The sequence below is a fragment of the Vulpes vulpes genome, chromosome 1 (assembly GCF_048418805.1).
Source record: "Vulpes vulpes isolate BD-2025 chromosome 1, VulVul3, whole genome shotgun sequence".
Lineage (NCBI taxonomy): Eukaryota > Metazoa > Chordata > Mammalia > Carnivora > Canidae > Vulpes > Vulpes vulpes.
The window spans coordinates 85832405-85845532 of record NC_132780.1 but is presented as its reverse complement, the minus strand read 5'-3'; the positions used below and the strand labels follow the sequence as shown (position 1 = coordinate 85845532).

Genomic DNA, 13128 nt, shown 5'->3' with positions numbered 1-13128 from the left:
ATGTTCTCCATACAGTGTGTCTTTGTTGAACACCTTCTCATTTTCACGATGCTTGTGGATGTTTCTTGGGTTGGTTTTTCTAGAGCTCAGCGCCGGAGGAGGAACATGAGTGTCCCGGAGCTGAAACCCCCAGCACTGTCACTGAAGTTGACACGGATCTGGACAGCTATCAGATAGCACTGGAGGAAGTGCTGACCTGGTTGCTTTCTGCCGAGGACACTTTCCAGGAGCAGGATGACATTTCTGATGATGTAGAAGAAGTCAAAGAGCAGTTTACTACCCATGAAGTAAATAATCTGTAGCTGATGAGCAGGATATATCCACCATGGTGTCTGTACCTTAATCAGGGGAGCTACCCTGATGTTTGTTGTTTACTGACTTCTCTGCAGAAAGATCATGCCATATTTTAGGACTTGTGATATTTAAATAGTGCTTTGTTATAAAATTGGCGTGGGTAATTAACTGTGCCTTGGAATTAGATTTCAGATTTTAATCTTATCATGACTTATATATATTCTGTGGAGCCACTGACAAAAATTAGTTTCTAGTACTGCTTGTTTCTGAAGTTATAGTTATATTCTTATAGTTAAAGCACAGCATGGCTAATGAATACACCAAATCTTTAGATTTTGAGTACTCCCTAGAAAGTGATTGTTTTTATTTATTGTGCAATAAGCAAATGTCATATCCAGTATTCCTATATAATCTTATATAATGAAAATTTCCTGTTGTTTTGAGGAAATATGCATATCATAGTATAAAAATTTGATTATATGTGGAGATTTACTATGATTAAGTAGTTTTTTGTGTCGGTATATTAACAGGTTCTATTTGCTCTTTTGATTTGAAAATAATAGAAAATGGTAATATTTCTTAAGCAGTTCCTCTTGGGTGAACATGGTGTTTTATTTATTCTATTTTTTCATAATCCCATGTTCACAATCAGTAGCATAATCAACCTTTATTTTAAAATAGCTGGTATTATCAGATATCACACTGTCCCCTTAGATCTGTTCCCCTTTTTACTCAGGCCAGCTGCTTATTTCCTACATTCAGAGCTTAAACAATTGGATCAAAGTCGATTTTATTTCTGCTCTACATGGCTCCTTTTTTCTGCAGCACTGCTATTAGGCATTAACAATTTATTAAGATTTTTTTCTTCAGTGAGCAGCTCACAAATCATAATGATGTACCTTTCTAGGCTTTTATGATGGAGCTGACAGCGCACCAGAGCAGTGTGGGCAGTGTCCTGCAGGCAGGAAACCAGCTGATAACGCAAGGAACTCTGTCAGATGAAGAGGAATTTGAAATTCAGGAACAAATGACCCTGCTAAATGCTAGATGGGAGGCACTCAGGGTGGATAGTATGAACAGACAGTCCCGGTGAGTGGAAGCAAAGAAATCGACGCGTTATGCTGTCCACTGACTTACCTACTGTAGCTTTAGTGAAATCCTGAGTGTCTGTGAAGACAAGATCATTTTAGAACTTGCCTTGTAAAATCTGCTCCGCTCTTTTGGTAACATTGTTTGGATTTTGTGTGATCTTTGTTTCCCCTGTGATATGTTAGCCGAATGAGAAAGGTAAAGGTTGGAATACAGAAATTAGCAAAAAAAGGAGAAAACGTGTCATCTGGACAGTTGTCTCATTCCAGTATTAAAATAGGCTAACCATGTACTCAATATGAAGACAGGGCTGTGTAGTATTTATCTACAATCCCATCTTGTAACACTTTTTAGAGCAGCCTCTCCCCCCACCCCTGTGGTTCATTTTATTTCGTGGATTGTATATTAAGGAGCAAGCTGTATTCCATTGCCATTTCCACCTATTTATTAAGCAGGAATTCCGGATTGAAGAAACAATGATTTTGATATGAATAGAGGGGACTGTTATTTGCATCCTTTGACTGCATTTAATTGACACAATTTAGGAAGAAAGTAAAAGTTTTTTCTTGTTTCTCTATTTAAAGACTAAATGGTACTTCAAATGGTTAGACAAAACTGCATTCCCCTGTCCCATTTCTTTGGTACCTGGAGCATGTGTTTGCTTTTGCAAAGGGAAAGAGGAGTGGGGCTGATGTGTGTTTGTCTCTGGACAGGCTGCATGATGTGTTGATGGAACTACAAAAGAAGCAGTTGCAACAGCTCTCTGCCTGGTTAACACTCACAGAAGAACGCATTCAGAAGATGGAAACCTGCCCCCTGGATGATGATTTAAAATCCCTACAAAAGCTGCTAGAAGATCATAAAGTAAATCTGGCTCATATTTCTTTATACTGTATCAGATATGAAAAGGCAGCACTTAGCCTTCTCAGGGGCTGATGGCTTCTATCATTAGTGCAGAGATGGGACACTTTGTTCAGTGTTCTCTTCTATTCAGTGTCTGATAGGGTGGAGTTGGTGGGGGTGTGACTTTCTTAAGTCATGGATGAAAGTGCAGGTAAAATGTTATAGAAGTATGTGTAGTTTTCTTATGAAAGTACTTAGCATTCATAAGGCTCTCAAGGGTTTTCGTTTTGGACCTGTAAGTGGTTAAGGACCCTAGTCTGTTGACATTAATGCAGGGTGTGGGGAAAGAGGCAAACCCTTAGATTTGTCTGTACCTAATCCTTTAATGAAAGCTGTGCTTTAGGAGCACATCTGATTCTGTGATGTAGTAGGGCATCAAGCATTAGATGATAAATCGAAATTTGGTAGGCAACTTAATTTGGTCACAAACTTAGAAGATAACTTTTCATAGTCAAGGAAAGGCAGAGTGAAATAGCATCTCAGCAAATTATTTGATGAGTTATATTTTTCAATGGAGTATCTAGATAACTGATTAGATAACTGATAAAACTTCAGAGATAGATTAAGCACAACTCAAGAGGCATTTGCCAACACTGTTGATAGCATTTAAATAGATCACCTATATACAGACATCTTATGGTTTATTGTGCTCTTCCTACAGAAAAGGGGAGAATGGAAGGTCCATATGTCCTGAATTGCTTTCCTGGGTAGCTAATCTGAACAGCTTCTGACTTTCCAGTAGCATTCTCCTTACCTCTCTCACCTTACATTTTGCTTCACTTAAATAATCTGACTCTGTATAAGTTTTTTTTTTTGTCTTACAAATTCTACATACTTATCTTAATTTCTAATATATTTACTCAAGCCATCTATTATTCCACTTTTTTTGTTGTTTTTTGTTTTTTGTTTTTTTGTCAGAACTTGTAATAAGAGTGATGGAATGCTGTTTATGATCTGTTATGGCACTGCATTTTCAACCTGCTTTGGTTCATAATGAAATGTAAAGACGTATCAGGGGCTTGTTTCATTAGTAGAACACTTAGGGTAATGATCAGAAATTTAAACACGATGCCTCATTAAGTGTCCTTAATTACTATTGACAGCTGAGTGGATTTTAAATAGGTAAATGTGAAGAGAGTAGAAATTACCATGTACCTTAATTTTTTTTTTTTATCCAGCGTTTGCAAAATGATCTTGAGGCGGAACAGGTGAAGGTAAATTCACTAACACACATGGTGGTGATTGTTGATGAAAATAGTGGTGAGAGTGCCACTGCTGTTCTGGAAGATCAGTTACAGGTATGGACCCTGGAGATGGGATGTTCGCAAGGACCTGTGGTCTGAAACCTTGAGATGGCACTTCTGTTCTTCAGCTCCTGTCTCACTGGTCATTTTGGGGAGTACGCTAACCTTTAGTTTGTACTTCCCAGTGGGGGTCTGCCAGCCTGTGGGTTTACAGGAATACCTCTGTATCTTTCTTTTCTTGCTGCCTTTGGGGTGGATGGGCAGGGCTGCTTGTGGTCACCACCTTCCTCATGCAAAATAGAAACAAGATCGGGAAGGATAAGAACTTATTTCAACGGGTGCCCTGCAGACAGACTTCTTGCCCAGAATTGCTTGAGGACTTTGTTAGGATGTAGATTCCTGGGCTCCACACAGACCTAAATCACTGGAAGTGGGGCCAGCAGATCTGCACCTCTGGGTGTATTGGAGTTTGAGGATTTCAGCTGTGTAGGACTGAATATCCCTGATTCTTTGTAAAACTATTTTTACAATAGTTTTGGGAACCCCAACAAAGTGCTGCTTTTTGCACAAAGTCATTAGTGTATAAATCTTTTTATTTTTTTAAGATTTTATTTATATATTCATGAGGGACACAGAGAGATAGAGAGGCAGAGACATAGGCATAGGCAGAGGGAGAAGCAAGCTCCCTGTGAGGAGCCTGATGTGAGACTCAATCCTGGAACCCCAGGATCATGCCCTGAGCCCAAGGCAAAGGATAAACCACTGAGCCACCCAGGCATCCGCATCCCTAAGCCTTTAATAAGAGATTTATTGGCATTTTATTTGAACAGTATTTGGATTACCTGAAATGATTACCAAATGATTTTCAGTCACTTTCAGACTAGAATCTTATATGAAATTTTTTCTTTTGTAACATTTAGAGTTGGCCACTGGTTGGGAGACTTTTTGGTGTGGTAGGACTTAGTTATTACAGTAACCTGAGAGCTAGGCATTCATGTCTTGCCTGTTTAGTAGTGGGGAGACTGAAATTCAGAAAGGTCACATGAAACCACTGAGCTTTAAGCAGGCAATGAATTTTTATGGCAAGACCAGAGACCTGTCTTTTGGTTCTAACTTTGCTACCCTTCGTATTCTACAAAGCTCACTCTGGTGTTAAATATTAAAATAGTACAATATGAATTAAATAATTTTTTTGCACATGTAAATAATACAGAAATTAAATATAACATAATGGTAATCATTATTTATAAAATGGTAATAAAATAATTTGTTGGGAAAGTCATCATGAATAATGATTTTTAAACAACGAAAGTTATTTATTTAGCATTGCTAACACCTCTAAGATTCTGTTCTTGATTTTTGCATAACATGAATAGAACAAATCGAGCATTTAAAAAAATCTTATAACAATTTTTATAATAATAAATTTTTATAATAATAATCTTATAAACAATAAATAAATAAAATTATATAATAATTTTATTATTTATAATAATCTTATAAACAATAAATAAATAAATTTATATAATAATCTTATAAACAATAAATTTTTATAATAATAATCTTATAAACAATTTTTATAAGGTTAAATTTTTTTTTTCGTAATTTTGCTGTTACATATGAAAATTTTCATGGCATGTAAAAGGTGGTTAATTGATGCAGTGAATTTTTGAAAAGATCATGACAGCCTGAAAAATTTGAAGCACAAAAAGTAGATAAGTATGCTTCTGAAGGTATGTGGAAAAATGTCAACTTCCATATAAAAACTACTGACACGGAAAGAGCAAGGATTGAGAGTCAAAAGTTAAAGAGCAGAGTTCTCGTTGTACCACTTTCTTGCTATGTAATAAGGAACAGTTAAATTCTATTGGAAATCAGTTTTTCTCATCTATAAATTTATAGGATTTGTCTGTATTATTTTAAAGCAATTTTTATTAACAATATTCATAAATTTCTACTCTATTGTAAAGAGCTACAGATGTCATGAATTTCTTTAAGGATCATTATTTTTTATGGTTCTGTTGACCAAGAATGGTTTCTTCCCTTCCTAGAAACTTGGTGAACGCTGGACAGCAGTGTGCCGTTGGACAGAGGAACGTTGGAGTAGGCTACAAGAAATTAATATATTGTGGCAGGAATTATTAGAAGAACAGGTATGAAGCTGTCATCCGTAATGGGCAAGACAGATGGTGAAAAGTAACCTCTCTTTAGTTATGGCATTATGATAAACTTGTTTATTTTCCTTTAAAAATAAAATATACAAGTAATGTTTATTATTTTCAAAATCAGATTTCTGTGCATTTTATAACTAAGTAGCTTATTTATAGAAATCATATTAAATGGCTTTATTGTAGTAACACTTAATTTGATGTGTTCATTATTTAGAATATTAGAATGTATTTAGACATTCTACTTTCATGATGATGATTTTTTATTGTATTTGTGTTGGGTGTTGTGTTTGAACTTGTCAACCTAGTAGTGCCTATCACGTTTAGCTCAGTAAAAAATGCATAATGCATAAATGAATCCATTCAATGCTTTGTGAATTTTAAATCACAACTTTTCTTGATTTTTAACCAGAGTAACTACTGAAATTAATAAGAAAATATTATTTAGCAACACTATTAATTTAATACTGGGCCAATACTGTATTTTTTTTAAAATAAGGATTACTATAGCAAATGAACTTTTGGCACAAAGCTGCCAATTTAAGTTTTCAGTGGGATTGGTGGCCCTTTGCCCATCTTCCATCCTTCCAGAAGAACAACAATCAAAACAGAATACAAATAAGCAAAACTTTTCTCCCAAAATGTCAAACATTTGTGGTTTTAGAAAATAAGCAGATACTTTATTCCCACATTTCAGTGTCCATTTAGATTCTTTTAAATGCATTTCATTTCTATCCACAAAAAGCAACTATATTCTTTTCAAGGGATAAAAACAAGTGTATGATGTTTTGTGGTTTACTAAATATGGTGGCAGAGAGAACATCTTAAAGAGTAGGTTGCAAAATTTGTCCCAGTATAAATTGTTAATCACTACCTCCTGCCCCCAACCTTTGGCCAGAATTTTCTTATTAAGGATCCTTTGATGAATCTTATTCTAACTTCTGAAATATTTACATTTCACTTCATAAATGTTTACATTTACTTGGACCCTTTTATTCAAAGAGTCATAGAGAATAATTAAATTTTCCTTCAGTAATGACAATGGGAGACATTGATTGCTAGAGAAAACCATTGTGTTATTCTTCTACCAAGGAAAATAATTTTAAATTTGAAAATACTTTGAATTTTTCAATTCAAATATTTTAAAACTAGGGATTGACTAGTATTTTAGCCATTTGTATTACTTTAGATTTAAAACTAACCTTTGAATGGCTTTCTAGTGTTAGGGATGGAAGAAGCTTGTTTAGATGTAGAATTGGAAAAAAAAAAAGATGCAGAGTTGGAGCCAACATTGGCACTTAATACAGAGATAATTTGCTTTTGCATGGAAGGAGACCAAAGAAAATGGAATCTGAACTAAAAAAGTCTTTCAAGGACTATCTTTCACTTGGTTGCAGAGGCTTTAAGTTAGTTAGAAATGGGCTCTGGGGGATGCCCGGGTGGCTCAGTGGTTAGGCACGTCTGCCTTTGGCCCAGGGCATGATCCTGGGGTCCTGGTATCAAGACCCACATTGGGCTCCCTGCATGGAGCCTGCTTCTTCCTCTGCCTGTATCTCTGCCTCTGTCTCTCTCTGTGTCTCTCATGGATAAATAAATAAAATCTTAAGAAAAAATAGAAATGGGCTCTGAGAATTAGTTCCAACCTTATGCAAGATAGACTGATTTTAAGTGTGGCACGCAGGATATCCCATTAAAGATTCCAACCTACTTTTCCAACTTTAATTTTCCCTCCTTCCTTCCATGTACCTAAGTTCAAACCCTGAATTCCCACTTTGTGACCCATTCCTTGATTGTCAATGTTACGAAATTAGTGCTGTTTCTTTTTTTCACTGTTCTATTCCCAGTGCACAGCACATCACAGATTCCTTGTGGTTTGTGGTATTGTTTGGTTCTCGTGTTTTTGAAAGAGTATATTTCATTTGTTTTATAGCCTCTCTGCTTTTAAGGTGTGATATCTGCTATGGAATGTCTTTTTACCAGTTTTTTAATTTTAAATTTTATTTTTGAGTTCTCTTCCTCCTCAAGGAACATGAAGTCATCTGTAAACTACCTCTCTCTCCCCCACTATACTGAAACTGGAAGTCATCTCATCTTTTTTAGAATTGCCGTAACATTTAATGTGTGTGTGTATGTGTATGTGTGTGTGTGTGTGTGTGTGTGTGTTTGTATGTATTTAATTACCAGATTAAAATATAATACAGACACCATTATATAATACTATATTTTATATTATATAATACATATTTTTATATATTATAAATACAAAATAAGCTATTATATACATGTTTTGCGATATTTGTACTTTCTTTTGCCACAGTTATTTCTGTACATATTTTATCAGCTTCACTCTATTGAGGACAGGATCTGTATTTGCTATTTAATTTCTTAATCTTCATTTTTTTGGCATAATATACAGGAAAGGAATAGTGGTTAAATAAAATGATAAATAAAACAGCTGGAGAAAGAATTGATTCCACTGCTAACACAGACCCAAGATTTTTCCCTCCAACTATATAGAAAAGAGCTGTTGCAGCAGATATTATATTTTGGGAAGAATTATCCTAAGTAGCCATATGGTTTTCCATACCTCTTTCATGTTTATCTTTGTGCATTGTTAAACATCTTCTGCATGTTGATCAGTGAGGTTTAAATATCTTTATGTTGATTTTGGACTATCCTTAAACTTTATCTTCTCATCACAATTGCTGCTGAACCTGGAACATTAGTGTGGTTTTCCTGAATGATGCTATGGAAAAACCATTGGCTTTGGGATGTGAGTCTTTGATCTGATTCTCTCATTAACTAGCCAAGTGATCTTGGATATATAATGGCTTATCTCTCTGTACTCCCTAAAATGAGGGTCTGGGACAGGACGATTTCCAAGCTTCCTTCTGCCTCTAGAGAGTTATGTTGTGATTCTTTTGGAGATTTGGACAGTTGTTGAATTTAGCTTTTTAGATCCACCTACCTCCCTGAGAATAAGGTTTAATTACCCAGGTCTGGGGCTAGTGTCAGGATGATCTGTTGCAAATCTGAGAAGAATAATATATTCAAGAAAGATGTATTTCTAGGCCATTCATGCCTCGACCTTGGTTATTTTAAGTCCTTCCTACCCTAGGTAAGAGTGAGGCCTCACACTGAGGGGGGCACTTGACGGGATGAGCACTGGGTGTTATTCTGTATGTTGGTAAATTGAACACCAATAAAAAATTAATTTATTAAAAAAATAAACAAAAAATAAACATATGGAGGACTAAGGAATGCTTAAGAAAATCATATATCTGAAGGACAAAAAAAATTAATTTCATTTGGACCGAAAAAAAAAAAAGAGTGAGGCCTCAACTGGCATAAAAGTTAGAGATTTGGGGACTTGATTGAATTGAATTACCAATGATTCTCCAAATATATTTCTTTCTAACTTTTGTTATTACTTGTAGTGCTTGTTGAAAGCTTGGCTAACTGAAAAAGAAGAGGCTTTAAATAAAGTCCAGACGAGCAACTTCAAAGACCAAAAGGAACTAAGTGTCAGCATCCGACGATTGGCTGTAAGTGGTGTCAGTGTCAGCATCTGTCTTGACAGTCTGTGATATTCTAATGTGTTATATCATTAGTTAATGCAGTTTAGTGAATACAGATTATGACCCATTACCCAACACTAGAATTCTGCCCAGTAATGATCTAGAACCGGGACTCTTCTGTTTTAGTGTTAGTGAACTCCATGGCCAATATATTTTACTATAAAATGTATGTTTACATTTCCTGACTGAGGAGCAGGAATATAGAGTCCTTTTAAGAGGGAATCATCTAATAAATATTTGAAATCCTAGATTTTGAAGGAAGACATGGAAATGAAACGTCAGGCATTGGATCAGCTAAGTGAGATTGGCCAGGATGTGGGTCAATTAGTTGATAATCCCAAGGCATCTAAGAAGATCAACAGTGACTCAGAGGAACTAACTCAGAGATGGGATTCTTTGGTTCAGAGACTAGAAGATTCCTCTAACCAGGTACTTTTTGCTTTGGATTGTATGTTGTACCATGAAGTAGAAATTAAGTATTCAGGTTAGTTTTAGTTTTTATGAAATAAAAGAATAGTAAGTAAACTGCAAAGTAAAGAGAAGGTTTCTTGCACCTCTCTTACCATAGTATTGAAAAATTGACATATAAAAAATCTTTACTTTTCTGCAGTAAATTTTAATAGATCTTCAACACACTCCTTAATATCCAATAATTTAACTCTTAATAAACTGATGACACTTAGACATGAATCCTTTAAATCATAAATAATCATATTAATTTAAAAAATATATTAGTGAATTGATTGAAAGTACAACTTTGGTTTGTACTTGGAGGTTCATAGCAGTATCATTTATAATAGTGCAAAAGTGAAGCTGCCCAAATGTCCCATAGATAGATGGATGGATATACAAATATGGTATATTCATGCAATGGAATATTATTTGGCAGTTAAAAAGCATGAAGTACTGACACATGTTACAATGTGAATGAATCTGGAAAATGTTACATTAACCACAAGAAGCCATGCACAAGATTAAAAGCACTATAACTCTTTCTATACAAAATGTCCCAAGTAGGCATATCTGTAGAGATAGTAAGTAGATTAGAAGTCACCAGAGCCTGGTGGGGGAGAGTGGATGGAGTGGTGGACTATTAATAGGTATGGAGTTTCTTTTGAGGAAATGATAAAACTGTTCTGTGGTGAGAATGTATGGATGGTTGCACAACTCTGAAAAAAATGATAACTACTGAACTGTGTATTTTCAAAGGGAGAATGACATGGCATGTGAATTATATCTCAATAAAGCTGTGACAAAACCTTAAAACATCTGGCTGATTTATATACTTCAGGTGACTCAGGCTGTGGCAAAGCTGGGGATGTCCCAAATTCCTCAGAAGGATCTTCTGGAGACTGTTCGCGTAAGAGAACAAGTAACTACAAAAAGGTCTAAGCAAGAACTGCCTCCTCCTCCTCCCCCAAAGAAGAGACAGATTCCTGTGGATATTGAAGCTAAGAAAAAGTGAGAACAGATAGAGGAATTTTCTAAACATTGTACTGCACATGATGTCTTTTGCACTGATCACTAATCATATGCGGTCTTAGATGTAATTTTTTTTAGATGTAATTGTTATGGAAATTCAACCCGTAACAAACCCCTGAGTCTTTTGAGTGTTCTCCTCCACTCTGGCTAGGCATCTACATGGTCTCAGGTGATTTTATTTATCCTGTGTTCAATCTGGAACACATATTGGGTTCTGTGTGACAGAACCCTTCCTTCTTCCTTTGCATTGTCTACCTTGGGAGGATGGGACTGTCCATGATTCCTCATTTATTCTTTCTTTACTGTGAGAATCTTGTCTGTTTTGCTTTAGACAGAGCTCCTTATTCTCTGCACCTCTTCTTGCCATTCAAAATACTTAATGCATTAGTAGTCTCCCTCCTCCTCATACTTACCCACATTTTCTTTCTTCCTTTGTTAATTCTTTTGTCAGATTCACTAACACATTCTTTATGTTTGGCTTAAAGATCCATCTTTGACATAAAATGTCTTTTTTGTGTCTTATTGATTCAGAGGAAACTCAGGCTCTTTAGAAAAGGACTAATCACAGCTGATGGAAATTGAACATTTCCTAATGGCAGCTACTCTGTTGAGCTGTGCTGTGTGACAGCCCGGTAATGTACCTCACATGCGCTATAGCAGCGGCGCCGTACATCAGCCCTTCTATTCTCTCCCTTTTATGGGAGAATCCCAGTGCTTGGCTAAATGGGCAATTATTTTGGGCCCGAATAAAAATGATATGATTTCCCCAATGTAGCTTTTGTTAGGCGAAGTGGGATTCCAATTTTACTGGATGATTTTCATTTTGATCATAAGGCTGTGTTTCGGTCTCCCACCAGCATCTCCCTGCACCCCCAGAGTACCTCCAAGGTGCAAGCGCCGGCAGCGGGGCCTTTGCTTTTGGAGCCAAGGCCGCCCAGGAAGAAGATGCTGCTGATGTTCAGATTGCCATAGGTCTTTTATCTGAGTGTTTATTTTCTGCCAGGTAGATCTGGTGGTGTGTCCCTCCAGTGTTGACTCCATGCATTCAGAAGCAGGGAAGGTTGTAAAAGACTTGGGGGTGGGGGCATAACTCTAATACCTTAAACACGATCGTGTTGTAGAGAGTGTGTTCTGCTGCAAGAAACAGAATGCTGTACCAAAAGTGACCTAAACAGTGAGGTCATCAAGTCACATTACAATAAATCTGGAGACAGGGCATTTTGATGGGATGGTGGGGTTTGGCCTCCTGCCACCCTACCTTTCCAGGTCCTTTGGCTTTTACCATCAGGCTTGTCCTCTCATGGTCCCAGATCCTGCTGGAGCACTGGGTATAACATCTTTGTATAACCTGAAATATGTGTAGGAAGGGCAGTTTTCCCTTGTCTTTTTTCTTCCCTCTCCCTCCCTCCCTCTCCCTCTCCCTCTCCCTCTCCCTCTCCCTCTCCGTCTCTCTCTCTCCCCCTCTCCTTCTCCCTCTCTCTCTCTCCTTTTTTAAATCAGAGAGAAAGACTCTGTCTGGAAGACATGGGCTAACTTCCCCCGTGGTCTCACTGGCCAGGATTCAGTCACTTGCCCAGCCCTTTGGATGCATGGGAGGTTGAGACTCGCTGGCTGGCCTTTTTGGCCTCTGTAATTGTGTTCTGGAGGACTGGACAGCAGAGAGAAGTGTGGGGAAGGGAGTGTATGTTGGTTGGGCAACCAGCTGTGAGTACCAGTCTTCCATTCCATGACTTGTTTGATGCAGAACTTCCTTCAGTTAATTCCTGGGCAAATAGGAGCTAGTGTATATGCAGTTCATTATGATAAAAGGCAGTGAGATCTCATTATTAGAAAGGTTAGTTTTATGGGCAGCCAAAGTCCACCCCCTCCACATCTACCCATGTATACTAGTTCTGCTTTTGGGCCCTCTTCAGTAGGTGCCTCATCAGTACGGAAGGGGTTTTCATGTTTCCATTTATGTTGGCCTACAGTGTAGAGTATCCTTAACCATGCTGGGTATTAGATGTCTTCCAGACCCTTTAATAGTTTCAGTCTGCTGTAGGAACAGCTATTGGCTGGTCTTAAAATGGGCTGTCAGAGCAGATGCCAGCTTAGTATAGTTTCTAATACATGTTTCAGAAATGGCAGTTTATTTCCCCTTCTCTTGGTGCTGCTGGTGGCTTTTTTTTTTTTTTTTTTTACCAGCTCAAGGTCCAGAGGGACAACTCTTTCATATAATTGAGATCTCTGTTAATATGACCATTCCTGCTCTGTAAAAGCCAAATATTCATAATTCACTAGAAACACGTTAAGCTGTATCCCAAAAAGAATCAGACAACCTGTGCTTACCTTAAAGTACCTAAAATTACCCAGAAGTTGTTTTGAGAAGGC

The 13128-nt window shown here is 37.0% G+C and overlaps 1 protein-coding gene across 9 annotated transcripts in view; it reads left to right on the top strand.

Annotated features, from left to right (window-relative positions):
- The window catches only part of UTRN (utrophin), a 497326-nt gene that overhangs the window by 133295 nt on the left and 350903 nt on the right, over positions 1–13128 (top strand). For all 9 annotated transcript variants that reach the window (XM_025997956.2, XM_072719084.1, XM_025997957.2 and 6 more), the window contains 8 exons: positions 84–287; positions 1202–1383; positions 2097–2247; positions 3465–3584; positions 5582–5683; positions 9136–9243; positions 9526–9705; positions 10568–10737. In XM_025997956.2, coding sequence (XP_025853741.2) covers positions 84–287; positions 1202–1383; positions 2097–2247; positions 3465–3584; positions 5582–5683; positions 9136–9243; positions 9526–9705; positions 10568–10737 — 1217 coding nt within the window. The remainder of the gene's footprint in view (positions 1–83; positions 288–1201; positions 1384–2096; positions 2248–3464; positions 3585–5581; positions 5684–9135; positions 9244–9525; positions 9706–10567; positions 10738–13128) is intronic.